The 26,787-nt window shown below is 41.4% G+C and overlaps 1 protein-coding gene across 3 annotated transcripts in view; it reads right to left on the bottom strand.

Moving 5' to 3' along the window:
• C6H1orf141 (chromosome 6 C1orf141 homolog) overlaps positions 1-26,787 on the bottom strand; it is a 52,173-nt gene that overhangs the window by 7,900 nt on the left and 17,486 nt on the right. For all 3 annotated transcript variants that reach the window (XM_021200947.1, XM_021200945.1, XM_021200948.1), the window contains 3 exons: positions 25,784-25,893; positions 16,046-16,113; positions 3,955-4,099 (listed from right to left, as the gene is read on the bottom strand). In XM_021200947.1, coding sequence (XP_021056606.1) covers positions 3,955-4,099; positions 16,046-16,113; positions 25,784-25,814 — 244 coding nt within the window. In that variant the 5' untranslated portion in view covers positions 25,815-25,893. The remainder of the gene's footprint in view (positions 1-3,954; positions 4,100-16,045; positions 16,114-25,783; positions 25,894-26,787) is intronic.

Genomic DNA, 26,787 nt, shown 5'->3' on the forward strand with positions numbered 1-26,787 from the left:
AAAAAAAAAAAAAAAAAAAAGAGTTGTCTTGGTCATGGTGTCTCTTCACAGCAATGAAATCCACACTAAGACAACCCCGTTCCTGTATCCTTGACTCTTAACCAGAACCACTGGCTGAAGCTGCCAAAATTTTCCATTTGCTGAGGCTGAAAGCTGGGACACCCCGCTTACCCCCTAGGATTTACTTTGACTTATTGAGGGTGTCTAGGCCAAAGAAATCCCTCAGGCTTATTCCTTTCACAGTTACAGGATTAGCTGGGTGGTGTCTTGTCCTTTATTCTATTTTGAATCTGGCTTTTCTTACAACTCTTTGTCTCCTTGAGCACAGGACTTGACTCCATCTTTACATTTCCGGGCTGTTTCCCCCCCCCACACACACACCCAAACTGTCCATTTGTATTTCTTTTTGTCCAGCACTCTCCTTTTCATTGTAGATCTAGACAAGAGTGATCACTAATAAACACACAACACAATCAACATTGACTCTGACTATTGAAATCTCCTCTGAAAGTGTTTTTAAATCTGCAATTTAGCCATCAGCCAACTTTTTGGACAAGGGCAAAAAGTAGCCTCATTCTTTGCCAAAATTTCAAACTCTTCAATATTATTCCCTTCTGAAACGTCTTGAGATGGGCTGCCATAATCCATATATCTCTCAGCACTAGTTCCTTACTTGCTCCTACTAATATGGCCCCAATAAGCTCTGCTTCCGAAGTCCCAAAGTCTTCCATATCCAACAGAATAACAACAGAATGCTCAGGCTTGTCACAGCGAGAGGGCACTCTTTGGTATCAACGTCTGTCTTACTGGTCTATTGCCATGAAGACACACCATGACCTAGGCAACTCTTACAAATGAAAGCATGTCACAATTTCAGAGGGCTAGTTCATAATGAAAGCAGGGAACATATGGGCATGGCACTGGAACAGAAGCTGAGGTCTTACATCCTGATTTGCAGGTAGGTGGGGGTGGAGGGTGGGGGGGTGCAGTGGGGTGGAGAGAAAAGCAGGTGCTCATGGCATGGGATTTTAAAACCTTTAAACCCACCACCAGTGACAGATTCCCCTCCTCCAACAAGGCCACAGCTCCTAATAATTTCCAAATGGTACATTAACTGGACTAATCATGCAAATACATGAGCCTATCGGTGAACCTATTCTCATTCAGACCGGCACACATATCAGTGACACAGTCGGCTTTTTTCTTGTTCTCGAGTAGTTTTATTTTATTGTGCTGTTTGCTTTAGACTCTTCTATATCCTAGCAAATATCATGATTAATATTGTTTGTAGATTATTCATTCAAGTGACAGTAAAATAAAGACATTTTGGAAAATCAAGGGTCAAAAGAATTAACAATACAGCACACATCCCTCCAAGAGTCACTAAAGGCTGACTAGCTGAGGGAAGTAAATGTGAATCCAGATGACTGTGTTCAGAAGCCACTGTCCAGTGCACATGTTGAGAGGTTATGTTACATGTCCAATTACTGACTTTTTAAACTAGCATCTGGAGGTGCTGGAAGATGCTCTAGCGCTAACCATGCAAGCTGAAAAAACTCTGTAACTCCATGACTGGGAAGGTGGAGACAGATCCCCAGAGCAAACCAGCCACATTGGTAAGCCCTCCATTCAACTAAAAGGCCCATCCCGATGAGTAAAGTGATCGAGAAACACTCCTGACTTTAATCTCAAGCTTCCAAATGTGCATTCACACACACACACAACCCAAACAACAAAAACTAATATTTTAAATTTTAAATTAAAATTTACTTTCTCAGTTTTTTTGACAATTACATTCTTCTGCCCTGTTTTTTTTCCCGCTTAACTTAAGAAGAGATTTATTTTTATCTGTATGGGTATTTTGCCTTCATGTGTATTTTACTTTCACTTGTGTCTGTGCACTAAGTTTGTGCCTGGTGCTCATGGAGGCCAGAAGAGGGCATGGGATCTCCTGGGACTGACAGACAGTGACATCCCATGCAGATGCTGGGAATTGAACTGGTGTCCTTATCCACGGAACCATCTCTCTGGTCCCTTGACTTTGATTTTTTTAAAACACTATTTTTGTAACAGATTTTTGAAAAATTCGTACAACATGTTTTGATCATACTCCCTGCTCCTTTAGTACTTCCCAGATCCACTCTCCCCCATCCCTTCTTCAAGGCCAGGTTGTGCTTCCCACCAGTTTTTGGATGTGTGGGATTCACTGGATTGCCGTTGGATTACCAGGCCTACACTTTTAGAGAAAACTGGTTCTACTCCTTTCAGAAGCTATCAGTTGCCAATAGCTACCTGGCTAGAGGTGAGATTTCATGTTCACCCTGCCCCACCCCCACCCCCCATCTCCATGCTGGGAGTCGATCTGGCTTGGGCTACCATGCTGTCATAACCACAGAGAGTCCTTATATGCAGCTGCCCTTCTGTGTGTAGTAGATACTGTTTCCTTATAGCTGTCTTTGTAACTTTGCTTTATTGAGGTATAATTTATATACAATATTGTGTTTACATCTTAAGTGTATAGTATGGTGAATTGTGACAACATATTTGCTTATAACTACACCTCATATCAAGACTCCAAAGATGGACTTAGAAAGGGAGGGGAAGGGTCACCAGACATCTTTATTTGCTCTTCTTTCCTTTCTTTTCTTTAAGATTTATTTATTATCAGACATGAGTGCACTGTAGCTGTCTTCAGACTTGGCAGAAGGCGTCAGATCTCATTATGGGTGGTTGTGAGCTACCATGTGGTTGCTGGGATTTGAACTCAGAACCTTTGGAAGAGCAGTCAGTGCTCTTACCCAGTGAGCCACCTCGCCAGCCCATGGATCTTTTTCTGCACTTTCGGGTGGCAAATTAACCACAGATGAAGAAGAAAGACCAAAGGGTTCCATGTAGCTACTTGAATAATTTTTTTCCCCATTTATTTCCATTTCAACCAACATCAGATGTTTTTCACTTCTCTTTAACAAAGTAGAGAAACAAATGATTGGACTTGATTTGCACTTGAGAAAATTTAACCCTTTAGAAGCTTCCCCTTGAGCTGTGTATCCTTCACTTTGTCACCTTAGTTTGGGGTTCCACTGGGTTCCACTGAGCTCTCGAGAGTTCTTTTGGCGACTGGCTTTGTTTTTCTGAGTTTTTCTGAGCTATTTTGATTCTGTTGGGCTCTTTGGGCTCTTTGCCCCCTTGTATGACAGGCTTTTGTTTCAACTAAAAAAGGCTTTTGAGGTTGTGCTGTGCCACTGAGGTTCTGCTGGGCCATTTAGAACAAAGAAACAAAGGTTCTGAGATGGTATCTATGTAATGGCAACTAAGTGTGGTTATATGAGATGACTCCATAGGTAAAGGCCCTTGCTACCAAGACTGGTGACCTAAGCTTGATACCCAGAATCTACATGATAAGAAGAAAGTTTCAAGACCCTTATGTTGTCCTCTGACTTCTACACATGAAAAGTCGAATGCACGTACCTGCGTACATGCATACATATACAACATAAAAATGTAATCAATATATTTAATTAAGTTTTTACTATCTGTGCTCCCAAGGGACATTCCCATCTGACTAGTCTTGTACAAACTTTGGTTTCTAAGCAGCCATGAGGACAAGAGGTGGAAACAGGGTTAGATATACTAGGAGCAAGGACCCTGAAAGCAAACGGTTTAAATTCTTGTTCTTGGACAGAAGCAGATGTCTCTGGTTCTGTTCTGGCTGGAGGTGGGTAGGGCCAGACTGGAGACAATAAAATAATTTAAAAATGGACTTGACATGAGCAGAGGTCTAAGGAGCACAGACTTTGTTTTTTTTTTTTTTTCCAGTAGTGACAGATGTTACAAAGTAATGGCATGTTATGTCTGTACATCCAAACAGGGCTATTCCTTGGGCATATATCTTCCTGGTGTTTATAATGTAGATAAGATGCTGCTAATTTGCATATAAACATATCATTTGTGTACCTGTAAATGGAGGAGGGACTTCTTCCTTCTTACCAGCATTGGATTCACTGGTGAGTTTGGGAGACAGGATTGAAGATTCCGCCAATTTTTTACACAGGTGTTTAGACCAAGGCTGTGGAAAAGGCAAGGGATTTGCGTATTCTTTCTAAACAGCAGGAGAAATGGAGACCTCTTAGAAAGTGTTTCTATCTGTATTCTCCCCGCACCCCGTCCACCGAAACGGGGTCTCATGGATTCCAGGCTGACCTTTAGCTACTTCTTTTTTATTTTTATTTTATTGTTTTAAGATTTATTAATTTAAATAAATGAGTACACTGTCGCTGTCTTCAGACACACGGGTAGAGGGCAGCGGATCCCATTACAGATGGTCGTGAGCCACCATGTGGTTGGTGGGACTTGAACTCAGGACCTCTGGAAGAGCAGTCAGTGCTCTCAACCACTGAGCCATCTCTCCAGCCTCCAGCCCCCTTTAGCCACTTTTAATCCTTCTGACTCCAGTTCTTGAGTGCTGGGATTGCAGGTGTGTGCCACTCCATCCACAAGTTTATACTACGGTAAGAATCAAATCTAGAAGACTGTGTACACCAGCTATATAGCCTGGGGATAATTATTCACATTTCTAATATCTAATTATGATAACTACCACCTATGTTGTTCTTAAAGTACTGTTTTTCAGTGCTGGGAATTGAACCTAGGGCCTCATGAATATTCATTAGGCAGGTGCTTCACCATTGAGACAACCCTTTGGAGATAAGTACCTTTGTATATGGTGTTTTGTATAATCCACCCCTTAGGCTGGTGTTATCATTAACACTTATGAATAAGGAAACAAATCTGAAAAGATTTGCCTAGGTTTCTGTACTAATTGTTATTTCCCTTGCCAATAAAAGTTGGACTTCATATTCATTAAAAAAATATTTTTTTCTAAATGTAACTGAAGTTCAAACCAAGGAAATGATCCAGCTCTGTTTTAATTGAATGGGAATGACAGCAGAACAATTCTGAGTAGGGGCCAGGAAGGTGGAATGATAGGGCATGGCACTGGTCATCTTCCTCTGGCCTCTGCCCACATGGACATGGATGATTAGGATCCCGCCATGCACGTGCATATGTCACACATGCGCAGTACACATGTGCATACGCATACCATAAAACAACAGCAAAACACACTTCAAGTTAAAGGGACAAGCAAGGATTTTCTGGAAAGGAATCTAGTATAGAGAAGGTAATTTCAAAGATGGACATATGAGATCATGTGACATTAAAACACTCCTGCACAGCACATTGTTCCGAGTGAAGAGGTGGTCTGCACAACGGGAAGAAGTATTTGCTAACCATGCCATCAGGCAGGGAACTAATATGTAAAATTCATAAATAACTGTAATAAACATCAAGAAAACAAGTCGACCAAATAGTAAATAGGTGAATAAACAGAATACTTTTCAAAAGAAGAAATACAAATGGCCAATAAATAGTTGGAAAAGTGTTCCTATCCTTAGCCATTATTTAAATAAAACTAAAATTTCTTTAAGATTCCATCTTGCTGGTAAGGACCTATTGCTGAAGACAACACCTATATACATATCTCATTGAACATAGGGAAACTGAGCTGGTATTTAATCAGAGCCTTCACCCCTACTGAACAGTGTTCATGCTACTGGAAAGAATTCTGCATGATACTAGAGTAGAAAGGTAAACACCAAACCCACTATAAATGCTTCCATATAACAATGGTGACCAGCGTACATGATACACTGGTGCAATCATGGTACAGAAGTTGTGGGAGTAACCACCCACTGTCTGATTGGATTCTAGGCCTATTCTATGAGATGAAACCCATACTTGACAGCCCTTCGGTCAAGAACTTGAGACTAGATAGCCCAGGGACCTGGAGGGAAGCCAAATACTACTGTTCTGGTAAAGGAATGTAGCAATAAATGACTCCTAATGACCGCTATATTCATAGATCAGCACCTTGCTTCACCATCATCAGAGAAGTTCCCTCCTGCAGTAGATGGGAACAGAGACCCACAACTGGACAATGTGCAGAATGAGAGACCTTGTAACACTCACTTCTAAATGTAATGTCTCCATCAAATCTCTCCCATCAGGAAGAGGAACTATTGCCACAGAGGAAGTAGAAAGAATGCAAAAGCCAGTGGGGATGGAGGACTCTAAGGAAACCGTGTCTTCCGGACACAACAGGCCTGACATACATTATAAACCCATAGAGACTAGAGCGACATGTACAGGGTCTGACAAGTACAAGCTAGTGGGCCCCCAGGACCAAGGGAGAAGTGAACACAATCTCTCATCACTGACCAGGAAGCTATATCCAAGTGACCACTGCTCACAAAGGAAAAATTGTCTCCAATAGAGTCACACTGGGTATTCAAACCACACCAGAACAGGCCCCATGCCCAGCAGTAGAGGGCCAACTCAAAATGATCTCAATGGTATTTCTGGAAATTTTTCTGTATAATGTTTTGTCTGGATCTTTCTTCCCTTCCCTCCCTCCTTCCTTCCTTCCTTTCTTTCTCTCTTTCACCTTGCTGGTCTTTTGCTTATATATTATGATTTCTGGGGTAAAAAAGGTTCCATCATACCCTAGTCAAAATAGCAATTATGAGTAAAATCTACTTTTGGTAAATGTTGATGATATGGGGAAAGAGGAACACATACACTCTTGGGGGGGGAATGTAAATTATAGGTGTGATGGACATTAATGTGGAGGTCTTCCAAAAACTAAAAATAGAATGACCATGTGACTGAGCTCTTTTATTCCTTTGTATCTACTCAAAGGATGCTAAACATTGTACCACAGAGGTACTAGAACATCCATACTCATTGCTACCCTACTCACAATAGCTAAAAAACAGAGTCATCCAAGATATTCACTAATAGATTATTGAACAAAGAAAATGTGGTGTTTAAGCAGAGTGGAATTTTGTCCATCCATGAAGGGAAAGGAAGCCATGACATTTGCAGGAAATGAATGCAATGAGAGGTCTTTATGTTCAGCAAAAGTAAGCCAGACTCACACTACTACTAATAGTTTCTCTCATATGCAGACTCTAGTTTTAAATTGTGTGTATGCACGCATGCGCGCGCGCGCACACACAAACACACACACACACACACACACACACACACAGAAATCATAAAAGTTAAGACAATCATAAGAAAGGAAGAGATTTTAAGGTGGGAAGGTGTTTTAGTTAGGGTTACATTATTTCTGATAAAACACCGTGACCAAAAAAGCACACCAGGGAGTAAAGGGTTTATATAACTTACACTTCCATATTCCACTCACCGTCCAAGGAAGTTAGGACAGGAACTCAAACAGGGTAGAAACCTGGAGGCAGGAACTGATGCAGAGGCCATGGATGGTGCTGCCTACCAGCTTGCTCCCCATGGCTTGCTCAGTCTGCTTTCTTATAGAACCCCGGAGGATCAGCCTGGAGATGGTACCACTCACAGTGGGCTGGGCCCTCCCTATCAATCACTAATTAAGATCACTAATCAATCACTAAATGCCATATAAGTTGGATCTTATGGAGGCTGTTTTTGTTTTTGTTTTTTTTTAATTTTTCAATTTATGTATTTATTCATCATATTAGTGCTCTATCTGCATGTACACCAACATGTTGGAAGAGGGCGTCAAACCCCATTATAGATGGTCCTGAGCTACCTTGTGGTTGCTGGGAATGGAACTCAGGACCTTTGGAAGAGCAGTCAGCTATCAACCTCTGAGCCATCTCACCAGCCCCTTGGAGGTAGTTTTTAAATTAAGTTTCCCTTCCTTCAGATAACTAACTCTAGTTTGTGTCAAGTTGGCATAAGACTAGTCAGTATGGAGACTACAAGAAAAACAAAACTAAAACTGCACAGAGCAATGGAACACATGTAATATATATGTAACATGATGAGCCCACAGCTGACTCTGTATAGAGTAGTTCTATACTCTACTCAGTAGGGAATTGTTGAAGACTCCTGCTCTAAGGTCATGAAGAAGAGAAGAATCTCCACTTTAACCACTTTTAGTCAAGACGGGACTAGACGTCCCAGGCCAAAGCTTTCAGGCAATGGAAAGAAATTAAGAGTATCCTAATTGGAAGAAAGATAGTCAAGTTGTTTCTATGTACAGAAAACAAGGTCTTATAGAAAAATGCAAATACTTCAACAAAAACCCGTTAGACTTGGTGAATAAGTTTAGTGAAGTGGATGATACAAAATCTACACACAAAACTAGCCAATAAAGCTGAGAGAGAAATCGAGAAAGCCATTGTATTTATGAGAACTGTAAAAAGAAAAAAATAGCAAATTTTATCAAGGAGATGAAAAAACAAAAAGACATAAACACATCCCTGTTGCAGAATGGTTTTGTGCAGTGTGTATTCTGATGCTGATTTCTAGTCCGGACATCTGGCTACAGTCCTGAGGATGGCAGGGTCATGCATTTCCTGTCTCAATGTTATGTAAAAATTGTTTTCTAACACCTCTGATTGGTTAATGTAAGAGCTGATCAGCCAATTAGCTGAGCAGAAGAGGAGAGGAGATCTGATCCCAGGCTGGGGATCATAGGAGGAAAGAAGGACCAGGAGAAGATGAAGGTGTAGAGAAATCATGGGAAGAGAGCAGAGGGTTCGCCATGAGGTCATGATGAGAGAGACACACATGGAGCAGAGCAAGCCAGGGCAAGACCAGACGCCGGTAAAGGACAGTTTGTCAAGGTATTGGGAGCATAGTTAGGTATTACAGAACCTTCCCAGCTTAGGCTTGCAGCTTTAAATACCAACCGTGTCAGGAGCTAAAAGGGCTACAACACACATGGAAATGCCCTATAGTTATTTAGGAGCAAAAGGGGTGCTAGACAACCCTACCCCCGGCAGCCCCACTCACCCCTGCCAAAGAATTGCTTTATACACCCTGAAAGGGAAAACATCCTATGTACACGAATTGGAAGAATTACTAATGTTAAACTGTGTTCATACTGTCTAAAGCAACCAACAGATTTACCTTATTTAGCTCCAAGCCACATCCTCCAAGTCTATGTATAAAACCCCCACATTTTGTGCTATCACCAAAGTCCCTAAATGGCCAGAGAAACTGGCCTAAAGGAAGAGAAAAAGCTGGAAAGAGCAGAATACCAAAGTTCAAAACAAATCACAAATCAGGCATGGCAGCATACATGCAGTCCCAGGCTTTGGGGGTTGAGTGTTTGCTCCTTGAGCCTAGTTTGGGCTACAAGAGAGCGTCTGTCTTTTTTTTTTTTTTTTTTTTTTTTAATTAGAATTATGGTGCAACTCTATACAGGCTTGCCTAACAAGAGCCAGGCCTGGGTTCCCTGCCCAGCACAAAAGGAAAGATTAAGCTCTATTGTTCTAGACCACAGTGAGGTGACTATAGTTCCATATTTCAAAATAACTAGTTGAGAGCATTAGGAATGTTTCTCAACACAGGGAAGTAAGTGTTCGAGGTGATGGATATACTAATTATCCTGATTTGATAATTACGCATTTTATGTGTGCATCAAAATATACATGTATAACTGAATGTAGTTATTATGCACTGGTTAAGTCCATTTCAAAGAACCAGGCCCAAATAGATTGACAGATGAGTTCTTTCAAACTTTCACGTAGGAAATAAACCAACTAACCAATTACAAAAAGAGCCTGTGTCAATTAACTTAAACAAACAAACAAACAAACAACAAAACCCTTTTCAGTTGTTTACATGACCGGGGTAGTCTTAACATCAAAGCTTGAAAAGATGATGTAAAAACTTACACTCTAATCTCACAATGTTAGGATTTTTTTTTTATAGGACATGTAGAGTGCTAAATAAGATGCTAATTAACACTATACAAATTAATACTTCAGATGAAGTTATATGAATGCAAGGTCTCTAAGAGAATGTTTTTATAATTCATTCCTCAATGAGCTAAAATGGCAGGAAAAACGATGTAATTTTTTCTGTTACTGTTTCAGTATTTGCTTGCTTGCATGTTTGAGAAAGGGTCTTCTTATGTGGCCCAGGCCGACCTTGATGTTGCAATCCTCTTGCCCCTGCCTCTCCAGTGCTGGGATTACAGGCAGGTACCACCGTGCCAGGTCCAACATACTATTAATAGTATACTTAATAGCAACAATACTATAAATGGGTCTGTGTTTAGATGAAACAACTATTATGAATAGAACCACAATAAATCAATACAAAATTACTATTTTAACACAATTTTAAAGTTTATGACTGTAAAACTAACAACCAATAGCATAGCTGAGATAATGAACCCAGTAGTCTATGAACTGGTGAGAGTGACACCAAATTGGGGTGATGCACAGTTCTATGATTGCAGCTCGTTGAGAGACTGAGGCTGGAGGATCACAATTTTGAGGATACCCTGGGGCAGCATTTTATTCATGTCATTAGCCTCAAAACAAAAAGTAAAAGAGGGTGTGTGTTTGGGGGTGGGGTGTAGACCACTGGTAGAGCACTGCCTAGCATGTGCAAGTCCATACATTCAATCCCTAAACCCATTCAAAAAAAAGGAAAACAAAGAAGGAAAAAGTGACATCCATCATTGTTTATGAATTTTTAGAAAAAACAGAATAATGAACTAGAAATGATGGAACCTGTACACTCATGCAAACACACACACACACACTCACTCAGAGAGAGAGAGAGAGAGAGAGAGAGACAGAGACAGAGACAGAGACAGAGACAGACAGAGAGACAGAGACAGAGACAGACACAGAGACAGAGCACACAGGCACTTGTAAAAGAGAAAAGACACTGAGCAAACACACCAAACTGAAAATGCCTTTGGCAATTCTGATTCACCGTGAGTAAGCAGTCTCTTATCAGGAATGCCCTGCCTCAGATAAGAAATAGCACACACACACACACACACACACACACACACACACACACACCTCTGTCTCCTCTCTCTCATTTAGCAGAGTAAAAGAAAATAGGGACAAAGATAAACCACTGAATTGGGCCTAACTGATTTGAAGAGAGTGAAGTTGGCATTTATATGAGGTTTAGCTGGACGGCAGGCTGCACGTGGCCTTGAGCATACACCTGATGGTAAAGCCACTGGCCAGGAAAAAACGGGACAGAGTTCAGGGCAACCAAAGCTGCTGGAAGGTGATGGGGGAGGGCTACGAAGAGAAAGCCAACAGGAGGGTTTCTGACCAAGTCTCTGGTTGACTCAGATCTACACAGTTTGGGGAAGACTGTAGTCAGCCAGCTAAGATGGAAATAACTAAGCTAAAATACGAGCTGTTCTTTAGAGAAATTTTGTCTTTTCAGTATATCATGGGGACTGATAAGACAATGTTTTTTAAAGGTAGGGAATTGAATGTCCTAAACACAACAGTCATGACATCCAGCAAATCCAAGTTGATGTATAGGAAAATGAAGTTTCGGTCAAAAAAAAATTAAGTGAGGATAGCCCTAAGGTGATCCAGATATTCAGAGATTTTAAATTTTTTCTTGTGTATAAAATAATGGGTTTCATTTTGACGTTTTCATATGTGTATAACGTGAACCATTCTACCATTACCCTGCATTGCTTTCCCTCTTCCTCTTTCATTGATGCTTTCCCCCAAGTCTTAAAAAAGTTAATTTTTTTGTTTTGTTTTGTTTTGTTTTTCGAGACAGGGTTTCTTTGTATAGCCCTGGCTGTCCTGGAACTTAGTCTGTAGACCAGGCTGGCCTCTAACTCAGAAATCTGCCTGCCTCTGCCTCTTATGTGCTGGGATTAAAGGTGTGGGCCACCATGCCCGGCTAAAAAAGTGAAAATTAAAAGACTAAAAATAAATAACAATTGAATTTAAAAATATCTCTGACTAAATTTAAAACAAAGAGATATAAAAGCAAAAGTTTAGGAACTTAGAGATAGAATACTGAAATTATATATGTATATACACACACACATGCATACACACACATATATGAATCAGAAACCTATGGAAAAATAACTATACACATGTCTGAGTAACAGAAGGAGAGGCCAGGGAGAATGGACTAGAATAATATTTGGTGCGAAGAGGCTGGTATGTTTCTTTATTTTGGCAAAACACATGAATAGTGAATTCTGGAACCTTAGTCAGGTCTATGAAGAATCAATATGACAAGGACCATAAGTGGGCACAGAGTCAAACTGCTGAGATCCAGACATCAAGGAAAGACTTTGAAAGCAGTGTGAAAGATAAGATACAGGACCAACAACTCAAACCCATGCTCAGAAGAGAACATAGGAGCTACAAGCCAAAGGATGCTCATACACATATTAGTAAGCCAGAGCTCTGTATCAAATAAAATTTTCCTTCAGAAATGTCTTTAAAAGAAAACTAAGGTTTTGGTGCTTGTGAACCTCTACAGCAAAGTACTTAGAGAGAAATTCATCAAGTCAAAGGAAAATACCAGAAACTTCACTTCAGTGATGACAGAAAAAAATTAGATCTGGTTAATATTCAGTAATTTTTTATATATAATAAGAAACATATATTTCTTTGAAATATGCAGGAATGTCAAAAGCAGAAAAGTATGACTATGTATAACAGTACAAATGATAGGGTAATAAAAAGATCCGTACCACCGTACTGTTAAAGATTTCTTTTGTCATTTATTTTTCCAAGACAGGGTTTCTATGTGTAGCCCTGGCTGTCTGGGAACTAGCTCTATAGAACAGGTTGGTCTCAAACTCACCAAGGTCTGCCTGCCTCTGCATCCCAAGTGCTGGAATTAAAGGCATGTGCCACAATGGTCCAGCCCATTCAAAGCTTTCTACATCAGTAGTAAGATTTTACTCTAAAGCAGTGGTCCCAATTTTCCTAACGCTGTGACCCTTTAACACAGTTCCTCATACTGTGGTAACCCCCAACCATAAAATTATTCCATTGCTACTTTATAACTGTAATTTTGCTATTGCTATGAATGGTCATATAAATATCTGACATGCAGGAGGATATTTGATATGCGACTTCCAAAGGATCATGACCTATAGACTGTGAACCACTGCTCTAACAAAGTATGAAATGGTAATGTGTTTTAATATGTATAGAAAATACCAAAATCTCAAACAAGTATAACATGTAATTGAAATCGAAAATTAAAATAATTTAATCTACATGGTGATTTGAAAGAATGGCTCCCACAGGCTCATATATTTGAATTCTTACTAGTTGGTGGAACACTTTTGGGAAGGATCCTGTCTTGTAAGTCTTTCTGTGTGACAGCAACAGTGTCTTTGTTTGTTTAATTGGTTTAGTTAGACTAGTAACTTGTGTGACCACAATTTATGTCCCAGGGAGATTTGACAGGAATGAACTGAAGATATATTTGAATGCTTAATCACCAGGGAGTGGTCCTGTTTTAAAGGATTAGGAGGCGTGGCCTTGTTGGAGGAAGTATGTCACTGGGGATGGGCTTGGAGGTTTCAGAAAGCCCACATCAGACCCAGGATCCTTCCTGCTGCCTATGGCTCAGGATGTTGAACTCTCAGCTCCTTCTCCAGCACCATGTCCGCCTTGTCCTGCCCCACTCATAGAGAGAATGGGCTGTCTTTGAACCTGTTAGCAGGCCCCTAATTAGATGCATTTGTTGATAAAAATTTGCCTTGTAATGGTATCTCTTCATAGCGATAGAACAGTGTCTGTGATGGTTTGAATATGCTTGGCCAGGGGAGTGGCACTATTGGGAGGTGTGGCCTTGTTAGATTAAGTATGTCACTGTGGGCATGAGCTTTAAGAATCTCTTCCTAGGGCTGGAGAGATGGCTCGGTGGTTATGAGCACTGACTGCTCTTCCAAAGGTCCTGAGTTCAATTCCCAGCAACCACATGGTGACTCACAACCATCTGTAATAGGATCTGATACCCTTTTCTGGTGTGTCTGAAGACAGCTACAATGTACTCATATAAATAAAATAAATAAATCTTTAAAAAAAAAAAAAAAAAAAAAGAATCTCTTCCTAGCTGACCCAGAAGCCAGTCTTCTCTTAGCAGCCTTCAGATGAAGATGTAGAACTCTCAGCGTCTCCTGCACAATGCCTGCCTGGATGCTTCTTCTATGCTCCTGCCTTGATGATAATGGAGTGAACCTCTGAACCTGTAAGTCAGCCCCAATTAAATATTGTACTTATAAGAAAAGGGAGTGGGTGGGTTGTGGAGCAGGGGAACGGGGGAGGGGATAGGGGATTTTTGGAGGCGAAACTAGGAAAGGGGATAACATTTGAAATGCAAATAAAGAAAATATCTAATAAAAAAAGAAAAAAAAATTTATAAAAGAGGGGAGAGGTAGGATTCAAACCAGTTTTCAAGGCTTTCTAGTAAGCAGAGATAATAGGACACAGGGTCCTGGAGAGAGGGTTAGTGTGAGCACGCACACATGATTAATCTTGTTCTTATTTGTGGCCTATACATATAATACTTTTGAAACTTGGAGAAAAATTTTCTAATGTATTAGATCAACTTCTTTGTAAAAGTCAGATCACAGTTGAAAAGCCTCCTTATTAAGCCTTTATGCCGTGTGCACATTTGGTGCTTTAGTTAAGAACACAACCTTTTCCTGTCATGAGCTTATCTATGTCCTTCAGGAGGGTGGTGGCAACCACATCTGTTGCTGTAGTCTCTAGTGCTTAGCATGCTGCCCGGCTCATAACAAGCCTTTGATAACTATACATAAATGAATTTGTGAGTGGTCATAATTTGGTAAAGAAGCCTTTAGATAGGGGCAAAGGAATACATGGACACTGGGTAGAATTAGAGAAAATAGAGGTGAAAAAATATGAATGAGTCAAGATTTTGAGTTTCATACAGTAGACTCAAGAAAGTTTGAAAGTTTTTGAGCCACAGTGAGCTAAGAGTCCATTTCAGTCTCTTTCCAGGAGGAAACTTTTGCCATTTGCCAGTGCAGGCAAAAGCCTCATCTCTGGTGCCGCTGGTGTGAAGTGGCCTGGGCATTAGAAATGCAGCTTCTCTGAAGTAAGCTAGATTGTCCATAACTGAAAGACCAGCGGCTTAGCAGAGCTAATGAGTGCCAGTTTATCATCACGAAAGACCACTTTTATTATTTTTTACTTTTGTGTGCACCAAGTTTAGAGAAGCACTACTTTTTGCCAACCACATATATAATAAAGTCATTACTTCTTTTCCAGTTTTTTTTTTTTTCAAAAAAAAAAAAAAAAAAGGAGTATGAAACAAAACTAATAGGCTTGGGGCTTGGGGGAATAGCTCAGTGGTTGAAGACTTGCCAAGAACACATGAGACCCTAGGCTCAATCCCCAGTACCGCCTCCCAAAAAAGATTAAAAAAAAAAAAATAGTTACTGATGATCATCGTTAAGCATGTGTAGCTTCAGGCCTAGAGAGATGGCTCAGAGGTTAAGAGCATTGACTGCTTTTCTGAAGTTCCTAAGTTCAAATCCCAGCAACCACATGGTGGTTGGCAACCATCCATAATGAGATCTGATGCCCTCTTCTAGACTCTCTGAAGACAGCTACAGTGTACTTACAGATAAATAAATATATATATATATATTTTTTAAAAAAAGCATGTATAGCTTCATGCTTCTTTCTCCATGTCAGTAGTAATCAGTTAATAGCAAATCAATATGCATGTAAAAGACTTTATAGTAGCTTACCCTCACACAGTTTCTTACCTCTCTAGTCCCCTAGGTATGACCTGCTGAATGGTGGCCGGGTACATGACCAATGTCTGAGACAGAGAGGTTTCAGAATGCAGCAGGAGCCCCTCAGATGGATTGTGACCTATTCTTGGTACTTACCATAATTGTATAATCTAACCATAGCTCAAAAAGTTTTTCTGAGCTGCACATGTTCAAGTTCATGTGTTTATATTATAAATTTTAGAAATGTTTAAAGTAGATGTCCATAGCTTTATCTTATGCATAATTTAATGTTGTCTTCATATACAGGATTTTATAACTATCAGATGAAATTGCTTGACATCCTTACATGTTTGGATTCTAAACACCACTTGAGTTGTGATACATAGAGACATAAAGTTATTGAACTAGCGTAAATAACTGTTAAATAGTCACAGGTATGTAAATTACACTCACCTCATCTTTATCCTTAAGATAACGAAGAGATATAGGTCTTGATTTTAGATTTTCTTCTTTGTTGTGGTCTAAGGAAATCCAAACACACACAAGATGATTTTTAAAAAACTGCTTTTAGTTTCTCTACTACTAGTAAATTTTTTAGCTGAGTACTTTAATCATCCCTTTTGCTTATGTATGCAATGTTTTTACATTTGTAAAGAGAAATCTATTCCAAAATGACTCTCTTGAATCTTTTCATCACATTTATTTGTTTTTGTATATGTACATGTGTGTGGGCACATGTATGAAATAGAACATACATGTACTTCAGGGGACAACCTGTGAGAGTCTGTTATCCTTCTGACATGTGGATCCCAGGGATTGAACTCAGGTCATTAGGCTTGGCAGCGAGCATCTTTACCAGCTGAGCCATCTCACGAGCCTTTGAAACTACTTACTTTAAGGTCTTAAATAATAGGATATGATTTTCAAATACTTAAGATACAATTTTATTTTCTTGGAAAAGGAATTTCTAAATAAATTAGAAACATACATGTTATTCAAAATATTCTTTTTTTTTCCCCTCTGTGTAGCCCTGCCTGTCCTGGAACCCACTCTGTAGACGAGGCTGACCTCGAACTCAGAAATCCACCTGCCTCTGCCTGCCAAGTGCTGGGATTAAAGGCGTGCGCCACCACTGCCCAGCTCAAAATATTCTTTAAGTTATAAAAATAATCTGTAGTAATCCTTAGAAAACAGTCATATTCTCCCCATCCTGCATTTACCTTTTCCTAATTATACATGCTATTCATTTAGATTATTATAGCATAAATTTTCTTAATATAAGCATAGTTTATGTGACAAATATCCCAACCTTAGATTTTAGATAACCCTGTACTCGAACCAGACACATTTTTTTGTGAGTTATGTTGTCTTGAAAAGTTAACCTTGCTGACCTTTCTACCCCATCTGTTAGTTTCAAATATTAGTATCTACCATACACGGATGCTTCGATGACTGAATAATTCCTATCTCAAACAACATGGAATCCGATATTTATTCAGTTAATGTACAGTAGGCACTAGGCTCCCAACTGGGATCACTCCCTAGTAATATGCTCATTTTAGTTGATAACACAGAAAACCAACAGAAAGCCCTAGAGAGTGAATGCAGTGTGAACGCATCTAGGCAGAGAGGAAATAAGTTGTCCTGAGGGGAGGCTGGGGACGAGGTAGTTTAAGAATCAGTGAGTGATGCTCTACCGATTGGCAGAGTTCAGAGCATTCAGTGTCTCTGTATTCCATAGTAAGGGTTTGGGGATGAGAAGCCCTTGAAGAGGCTTCTGGATGGGATGCTAACAGCCCTTTCAAAGACACTAAGATGGCACAAAAGCAAATGGGTTACAAACCTCTGCTGCTGTTGTGGAGGGTCAGGCAGTTAGCAATAGCTCCCTTTGGGAAAGTCACTAAAATGTTAGGGTGAAACACTGTTATGACAAAAATTTCCAGGTCTTTTATGAATGAACTTTGTTCTTTGACAATTTCATGAGCGGGAGGAGCAGGGCAGTAAGCAACATTCCTCCACGACCTCTGCCTTAGTCCCTGCTGTAAGGTTCCTGCTGGAGTCCCTGCCCTGACTTTCCTCTGTGATAGCCTGTGACATGGAAGGACAAGATAAATGAACACTTTTATCCATGCCTTAGTCACTTTCCTGTTGCTCTGATAAAACACCAAGACCAAGGCGAAGCAACTTATAGATAAAAGCGTTTATTTGGGCTTATGGTTCCAGAGGAATAAGAATGCCTGATGCCGGGCAAAGCCATGACAATAAGCTGCAAGCGTGGTGGCAAGACCCGGAAGCCAAGCTTGGGCCACAAGCACGAGTCATGGATAGCAAACTTGAAACGGCATGAATGCTTAAACTCTCAGAGCCCACTTCTAGTGACTTACTTTCTCCAACAAGGCTGCACCTTTTAAAAAGTCTCCCAAACAATGCCTCCAACGTGGTCAAATACATGAGCTGCAGGGGACATTTTCATTCAAACCACCACGCTCCCCTGCGATGCTTTTTATCATGGTATTTTATCACGGCAACAGAAAACAAAGAGGACACCTGGATAGGTTAGCTATTATATGACATTTTTAGTGCTATTTGTGTCTTGGTTGGGAATAGTTGGGAAGACAGAGAGCATGAGAGAAGTCGTACTAGGAAGCAAGCTAGTATTTATAAATCAGAGGTGAGGATGGTTGGATCAGGATGGCAGTGGAAACAGGGAGAAGAAGGAACTCAGCATGAATTAGCATGGAGAGGACTTGCTGATGGGCTGGGCTTTGAGCATGGGTAGAACAAGGAATCCGAGGTGACGCGTAAGCTTCACGTTCACGTTGGCTTTGCTTATCAGTCCGGCGTGCCGCGTTGCGGCTGCTGGAGAAATAGGGTGCGAAGAGTGGTTAACACTTCTGGTGAGGCTAGGGAATCAGGAGTCTTGTTCTAGGTGGTGAATTTAAGATGCCTGTGTGAGTTCTGAGAAGCCAGCATGTAGCTCAAGAGAGGTAGCTGACATCCATGAAGATAAAAACGTGTAAGTCAGCATTTCCATGGGGCATTTGAAGTGTGTGTGTGGGGGGGGGGGTTGGGGGCTACACGTGCCACAACATGCACATGGAGGTCGGGGGACAACTTTCATCAAGTGGTTTTTCACCTTTTACCTTCATGTGGATTCCAGAGATCCAACTCAGGGCGCCAAGCTTGTGTGGAAAGTGCCTTTACCCATCATGCCGTTCTCATCAGCCTTTTTTTTTTTTTTTTTTTTTAATGATAAGATAGGATAAGTTTAACCAAGGCAACTTATAAAAGAAAGTATTTATTTTGGGCATACAATTTCTGAGAGTTAGAGTCCATGACCATCATGATGTGGAGCATAATAGCAGGCAGGCAGGTAGGCATGGGACTGGAGTAGTAGCTTAAAGCTTATATTCTTGTCTGAAAGGAGGAGAGAGAGAGGGAGGGAGAGAGACAGGGGAGGGAGAGGGAGAGAGAGAGGAGAATGAGGGAGATTATGATGAGGGGAAGGTGCAAGAGGAGATGTGGAGAGAAGTATTGATACCATGGACCTCAGAAACAAGACTGACCACTTCACCCAAAGGACAGGCCTAATGTTTGAACATTTATTTATTTTTTTACCTTATGACTGAGTTTTTTGTTTGTTTGTTTGTTTGTTTGTTTGTTTGTTTGTTTTACCATATGTGTTCTATGTGTATATCATCTGTGTACCTGGCGCCATCAGAGGCCAGAAGGTGGCACTGGTTCTCCTGTAACTGGAGTGACAGATGATAGTGAACTGCCATATAGGTTCTGTGACACAAGCCTGGGTTCTCTACAAGAGCAGCAGACACTTTTAGCCACCTAACCCGCTCTCCTGTCCCAGATCCAGACTTTGAAATGATCAGTTGCCTTCGGTCTGGGCTTCTGTAAAACGTGCTAGCAGGAGGTGGCCTGGGGAGGACAGCTTTTCTGACTCACCACCATATTGACAGCTCTCAAGCAGAGTGTTTTAAAAATTAAGTTCCTGCCTCTGTTCATGGGCTTCTGTTACACTTGGCTCACAGAGGTAAAGCTCCGGGACTTTCAGTAAATCATTCAGTGGCCTCAGAGAGTCCAAAGCCTGCCTGAGACTAGAAGGTCCTGGAGTCCACGGTGGAAAAACTTGCAAGCAGCCACCAAGTGATTCTATTTGGGGATCTCTCTTTTCCCGGCTCTGCCTCTTTCTGTCATCTTCGTGTAGCAAATTAAACGGTGGTACTTTCCGCTTTGATTTTCAGCTTAAGGCATGTCTGGCCTCTGCCTAAAAGGTGATTTTCTGTATCTGCTTTCTGTTGTGTTTCTACTTCTTTCTAGCTTAGGGCTTATTTCTCCACTTAAAGCTTTTTTTCTACCGTGTTCTTTCTGGGTATGGCAGAACTTGGACTATTAGAATGGGTGGGGCAGCCTCCATTTCTGGTGACAGCTTTTTGGAGTTTGTTCTAGCAACTTACTCCAGCTGTGCTTATGACGACATAAAAAGGAAAAGGAGACATATTATTTTAAATTATTATAATATAATGTGAGCCACTCTGTGCATTTGGTTCTAGGGAAATGTGTTTATTGAATGGACCTCTAAATTAAGCAACTATTTCATACCTATTGTAGAATTGTTTGCAAGGGAGCAGGAAAGTGGAGAGAAATTCCTGAGGTCCAGACTTTAGTGGCAGTGTACAATCAGGCTTTGGCCTTGACTGAAGGAAAGTCAGTGATACAAATAGAAGAGCCAAAGTTGTTTTGGAAAAGCTATAGTCAGGAGGAGGATGAAGCGGCAGCAGACATGAGTGGATATGTCACTGTCAGAGATAAACCCTCAGCCCAGGCTAGTCAGCCAGGGAACCTGCTTTCCCACAACCAGGGAAAACTAAGGAAGGTGGGAAGAAAATGAGGGGAGTCTGGAATGGCCTCCTCTTCTTGGACCTGCAGGTACTCTCACTGGAAGCTACTCATCCCTTCTAAGACTATCCCTCCACCCCCTACCCCCCACCCCTCCACCCTGCCTTGACATGGGGACTACTGGGCAGCTACTTGGCGACTACTAGGCACATACTCCCTTTTCCACACTAGACATTACAAACTGGAATTATACTGGGCAATCCTGTTGAGACAACCTTGTCAGACTACTTGAATCGGTCTGTAGGTTGGCATTCTAGTGGCCCTGCTCACGATCCTGATGGCTGATAGAGGGTCTATACTGCAGAAGACTAGAGAGGCAGTGGGGAAAACACATCAGGACAATCCAGTTGAAACTCTTACCTCTCCTGGATAGGCCCAGGTGCAGAGCCGAATTGTAATGCTAATGAGATTAGAGTTGTAGAGTAGACTGCTAGCCAGAAAGAGACAGCCCCTAGCCAGAAAGAATAGCTTAGTCCCAGCCTGACCATTCAGCTCCACCCGCAGAAACAGTATGTTCAGGTATGGAAAGCACACTGCCCTGCTTCCAGTCAAATAAAAACTAGCTGTAACTTCCTGCTAAGTACCCAAGTATGTATGTGTGATATGTGGTATGGTGTGTGTGTGTGTAGTGTGTGTATGTGTGTGTTTGTGGGTGGTGGTGGTGGGGTGTGTGTTTGCGTGTGTGTGTGTGTGTGTGTGTGTGTGTGTGTGTTTGTGTGTGTGTGTTTGTGTGTGTGTGTGGTATGTGTATGGTTATACATATGTGTGTGTTTGTATGAGTGGTGATGGTGGTGGTGGTGGTGGTGGTGTGTGTGTGTGTGTGTGTGTGTGTGTGTGTGTGTGTGTTTGTGTGTGTATGTTCATTTTCTCTTAAACAGGGTCTTAAGTAGTCCAGTCTGGCCTCAAACTTGCTCACAGCCAAGGCTGGCCTTGAATTCTGAATCCTACTGTCTCTCTACCTCTCAAGCACTGGAATTATTATAGGCATGTACCACCCAAAGCCAACCCGATCTAAGCAGTTTCTGAACTGAGGCTTCTCTCAAATGACTGTGTCAAGGTGACAATTAAGGCCTACCAGGATGCTGGAGAACTACTGAACCTGGATAAGACAGCAGGATGAGAAACGAGAGGAACAATATTCCTTCTGGCTTACTTGCTGGGACCAATTGTTAAGTAACTGCATGAGCCTGTTTTTGGAAAGATGCTCTGGTTAATTACAATAAACTGTGAATCTACAGGACTGGGCTTATTTGAAACCACATAAAGAACATCTGCCAGATATATAGTTTATCCTCACAAAAAAACCAAAGTCTGACCTCAACGAAAAAACGATTTTACACAATCAAGGTCAAGACCTATGCCAGGATTGGCAACTCAACTTTTACTCAAATGCCAAAGTTCAAATACACGCTGATGCGTACTGACACTTTTTAAAGGTTGGTTTAGCTTTCGAGATTCAGATCCTTGCTCTTTGAATTCTATAGTGACAGATATGCCCTTCCCCAGTCAGGAGACAGCTGAGATAAGTGCATATGAGTGTACTTGGCAAAAATGCATTTTGTGTAGTCTCTTCACCCTCCACACACCTCTCGGGTAGCCCAAATTATACTTAGAAATACTAAAACTGGTCCTGATACTTACCGGGACCTATTGTGACTGAAAGGAGGGACTGTTTGCCACAAGATTAGCAAATCTCCCATGCTAAAATGTGTCACTTTCATAGACTGCACTAGTCTGGCGAAGGGTAGACTATGATATGTAATGACACCTTCACCAGGTCCGATGCCACAAGTCAACAAGATACTAGAGGAATGGCTTCTGCCATTGTAAAACCAGCCTACTATTCTGTGTGCATGAACTGCCCCAGGGGCTAGGAAGACTCAGGACAGGTGTCCCAGAAAGCCAATCTGACTTACAGGTATGATGATTGACACTGGTTGTCAGCTTTCAGAATCTAGAATCACATGGGATATGAGCCTCTAGCTATAGTGTGCGGAATTGTCTAGATGAGGTTAATTGAGGTGGGAATACCCACCATAAGAATGGGCATCACTGGTCCTTGGGCTGGGATCCTGAACTGTATATATACTTGGAGGAAAGGGGCATCCTGAGCTTGTGTTCATCTTTCTCAGCTCCTGTTCACACATGCAGCATGACTCCATGCCTTACACTGTCGCCACCAAAGCATCTCTGATGTGATGGATTGTAAGCCCAGAACTGTGCGTTAAAGTAAACCATTCCTTTCTTGAGTTGTTTCTGTCAGAATATTTTATCACAGCAATGAAAAAAGTAACTACCTCACTGGGTTAAAAGGGGGGGGGGGCATTTCCCACACACTGGTCCCTGAGTATAAATCACACCATAGATAGATCATTTGTTCCCTGATGGCTACCTCTGTGACTGCTCCTCATGTCACTCACTCCAGGACTCTTGTACAGAAGTTAAGCATCTGACTTGATTTATGGTAAAAGCCTGCTGGGGCTATTGGAAAGAAATCAGGTCAAGTTGGGAAAGCAATCCTAGGAAATGGGCTACAGTAGATTGTTTGTTACTGACATATCACCGTAAACAATGTAAAAGAATGCTGTTTTAACTTGACAGGCAAAGCTTAGTGGGTTGAACAAAAAGCTAAAGCAGTTGATGAAGCTGTCTTTGACATTAAGGATAGAGGGGAACCTTCCCGTTGACCTGCTCTCTTGTGCCTTCTGGCTCCTGAACCTTCCTCCCCTGAGCAGACTTCCACTTTCCGATTGTTTCTGCTCCTCCGAGGAGCTGGCTGCTGTTGTAAATGGGCTCTGACTTACACAGCTTCCCTTGCTACTTAGATGCTGAGCTAACTACTATATGCCCGGCTGCAGATGCCATATTTCATGTGAGACCAATATGAGTTATTATGAACAGTAGGAAAGAATAGGAGTCAGATACGGGTACTTTGTATTCTAGTATGAGAACACATTCGTACTTCCTATCGTGCATTAAAAGCAGCGCAGCCAGGCACACTGCTAATGCTGTGTTTGTTCTGAGTTAACCTTTAATGTAGATGTAGCCCGGGTGATGACTCAGGAAAAATGTAGGACTTGGAAGCCTTAGGTGTATGCAAGCTTCTCACTACAGAGAGCTGATAATGATGAGAAGGTGCAGGGGGCGATAAGAAAAGTGCTAAGGACATGAATCTCAGGGACAGGCTGGCTCCCCAACCCGAAGCTCAAGACAAAACTTTAAAGTGATTAATAGCCTCTGTCCACGGTCCCTAGACAATACACCAGCAGGAGCCGGCTTGAGGCAGATTCCTTGTGGCTTCCAATATTGCTCACTCTCTACATAAAATGAACTTTCAAGATTCAAGTCCTTGCTCTTTGGTTTCTATGGTGACAGACGTGTGTGGTTAGACGTTCAATAGCCATTCACTGCCCACATCTGTGTGTGTCCAAACATCCTTGGTAAAACTTTTCTGAATGTGTTAACTTAGCCAACCACAAGATTCCACTGTCCCCAAAGGAAGGAAGTTATCGGGTAACATGTGAAAACCCCAGCTGAGATTCCCTCACTTGGCTGTAACCTGCCTGCCTAACATTCCTACCAAGAGTCAGAAAACGACCTTAGTATACAACTTTCTTTTGTTGCTTAGGTATAATAATGTCAACATTTTTGACATTGGACCATGTTATTTGGGGCACTCTAAGTCCATGTTCTTAAGCCATGATAACTCATATTTGGGTAAAAATTAAACCGTTTTTTATTTCTTTTGACTGAGGGCGTGTGTTTGGTGTCAACAGTCCCAAAAGCTAAAAGTGGAGAGTTTTAAAAAGGAGGCAATGATCAATGAGCTGAGCCTGGAGAAGAAGAAAATGGAAATGAAAGCTGTTGTTTGGATTTAGCTAGCACCAGGCCTCTGGCAACCCTGGTCAGTGTACTTTAAGGAGAATCGTGAGGGAGGGAGCCTAATTGGAGTGAGTTGCTATTTAAGCAGGAAGGGAGAGAGCAAAGGCCACATGTCTAAAGGCCAAGTGCATCTTTAGAAACCTTACAGAGCGCAACACAGATGTAAGGCAAGATGGGGCCGAGTGTAGACAGAAGCTTTCTTCAAGGAGGCTAGTGACACTGTAATCACCTGGTCGAATATGACAGAGAAACAGAAGTAACAGACAATGCTCATCTCCTCAGAACATCTACGAAATGTGGGGTCTCCAACCACGAAGTCCTAACATTTCTAATCCTGTTTCTATTAAAGAAATGATTCATAATTGACTTTTATTTTAAAAATTCAAGGGAAGTCTTAGGGTTGAGTTAAAAGGAAAGTTGTCATTTCCTTCTAGATGAAGAAACTAATTCTGTGGTGGAAGTATTTCCTCTAGGTGTGACTTGATCATTGGCCATCATGACTCAGCAAGTGCTGTGGTGACACATGGGGAATCTTGACCTCGGCGTGTAAGGAAATAAGGACAATACAATGAGGGGTGTGCCTATGGCAGAAAGCTATTACCAGTCCTTCCTAGGAGAGGGCAGAGTCACTGGGCTCTCTGGTGAGATTCAAGCCACCACTCTCACCCCTCCTCCCATCCCTGTCCCAAGACGTGTGTGGTCTGGGGAAGAGGGATACCAGTAAATACAGAAGGTGGGAAGGTTGGCAGGGTTAGGGCTCTTCAATAGTGTAGCTGCTAGAAGAGGGGCTTCCTGGGAGCATCCTGGCAGTAGTCACCATGCTCCTACAGGTAACCTCTCACCCATGTACATCTGTGGAAATAATCTGAGTGAATTTTTGATTCATCAGGCTAGACTTGCATGAAATCCTTCTTGGTCTGTTAGTGCCCTCTCTGGCTGGATTGAGTTGCTATTCCTTCATGTCACCCCAGGAAAGAGATGAAAAACCCTATCAACATAAGAATATATTCATAAAAATGTGTTTGTGAACCAGGTTTGACAGTGTATGTTTGAAGTCTCAGTTACCTGAGAAGATGAGCCAGAGGGATCTTCTAAAGCCAGGAGTTCAAGTTTAGTCTGGGCAATAAAGTAAGATTACATCTAAATATAGTGTGTGTGTGTCTGAGTGTGCATGTGTGTGTATGTCTGAGTGTATGTCTGAGTGTGTGTGTCTGAGTGTGTGTGTGTGCTGAGGGTGTATACAGTGAATTATTAAAAATTATTTGTTATGTAAATTATCTCAACAGAAATAAAAATATTGTTAAGATACCAGAAGGAGGGAATGATTAATTAATAAATTACTTCTTAATAGCACTCATTCATAAATAAAAGAAGTAATTATACTACACAGAGCATTACCCATTAATTTACTTTCTTCATAGTTTATCATGGTTCCAAGAATAGGTGGTCTTAAATCTGACTCTTCAAAATCACTTCTGGAGTTAGGCTTATATTTGAAAGACACAGACCTGGAAGAAATGAAAGTTGTGCTAAATCAAAAATAATCAGAAAATTTACAAAACAGATTTAAAATACAAATTTGAAGAAATATAAACACTCTTGTTTTGCAGATTGAAGGCAGAAGACTGAGACTGACTAGAGAAGGAGCCTGAAGGGTTGCTGATAGTCAGTGGGGTGGGCTGGTGCTGCCAGGATAGGAATCCGTGCACATGGGATGCCAGTATTCACAAGCTAACCAGAACACACATCACAAGTCATGTCCGTGAGATATTTGGGACAGATTTGAGTGGAGAGTGTTGATGTATGGACTCAGGGACAGTTCATCAAGCAGGGAGGGTGACGGCATCTGTGTAATACAAGGACAACCTCACTCTAACTCTTTTTTCTAGGTATTGCAACTGTCCCAGCAGGAGCAAAGATAGTCTAAGATGGGAAACTTGTACCAGAGTCCTTGAAACGATGGACTCCAAAAAAAACTGTGACTGGCCAGAGTCTTCCCTGATGCCTCCTCAGATCACAGAAGAGAAGCTTCCCCACTAAGACACTCCGGGCTTCAGGGAACCACTATTTTTAGACAAACAGGTAATATTCTCTGAGTTACCAAAAAAAAAAAAAAAAAAAGAAAGAAAGAAAAGAAAAGAAAAGAAAGAAAGAAAAAGAAAGAAAGAAATTTCTCAGAAAGTCCCACACTGAGCAAAGGAGACGCCTGAAGTCTAAAGCCAGCCAGAGGAGGAACAGGTTTCTGAGAAAGGGACATTACCCAGTGCTGGTAGATTGTCAGTGCACCTTTGGAGCTCTCTGGAGATGAGGCAGAAAGGATGGGCATGAGCACACCTTGACCACGGTTGCTTAGCAATGTATACCTCTTGCCATCTATTTAAACTGAAACCCCATGTCAGGAC

The sequence above is a fragment of the Mus pahari genome, chromosome 6 (genome assembly GCF_900095145.1).
Source record: "Mus pahari chromosome 6, PAHARI_EIJ_v1.1, whole genome shotgun sequence".
NCBI classification, from domain to species: Eukaryota; Metazoa; Chordata; class Mammalia; order Rodentia; family Muridae; genus Mus; species Mus pahari.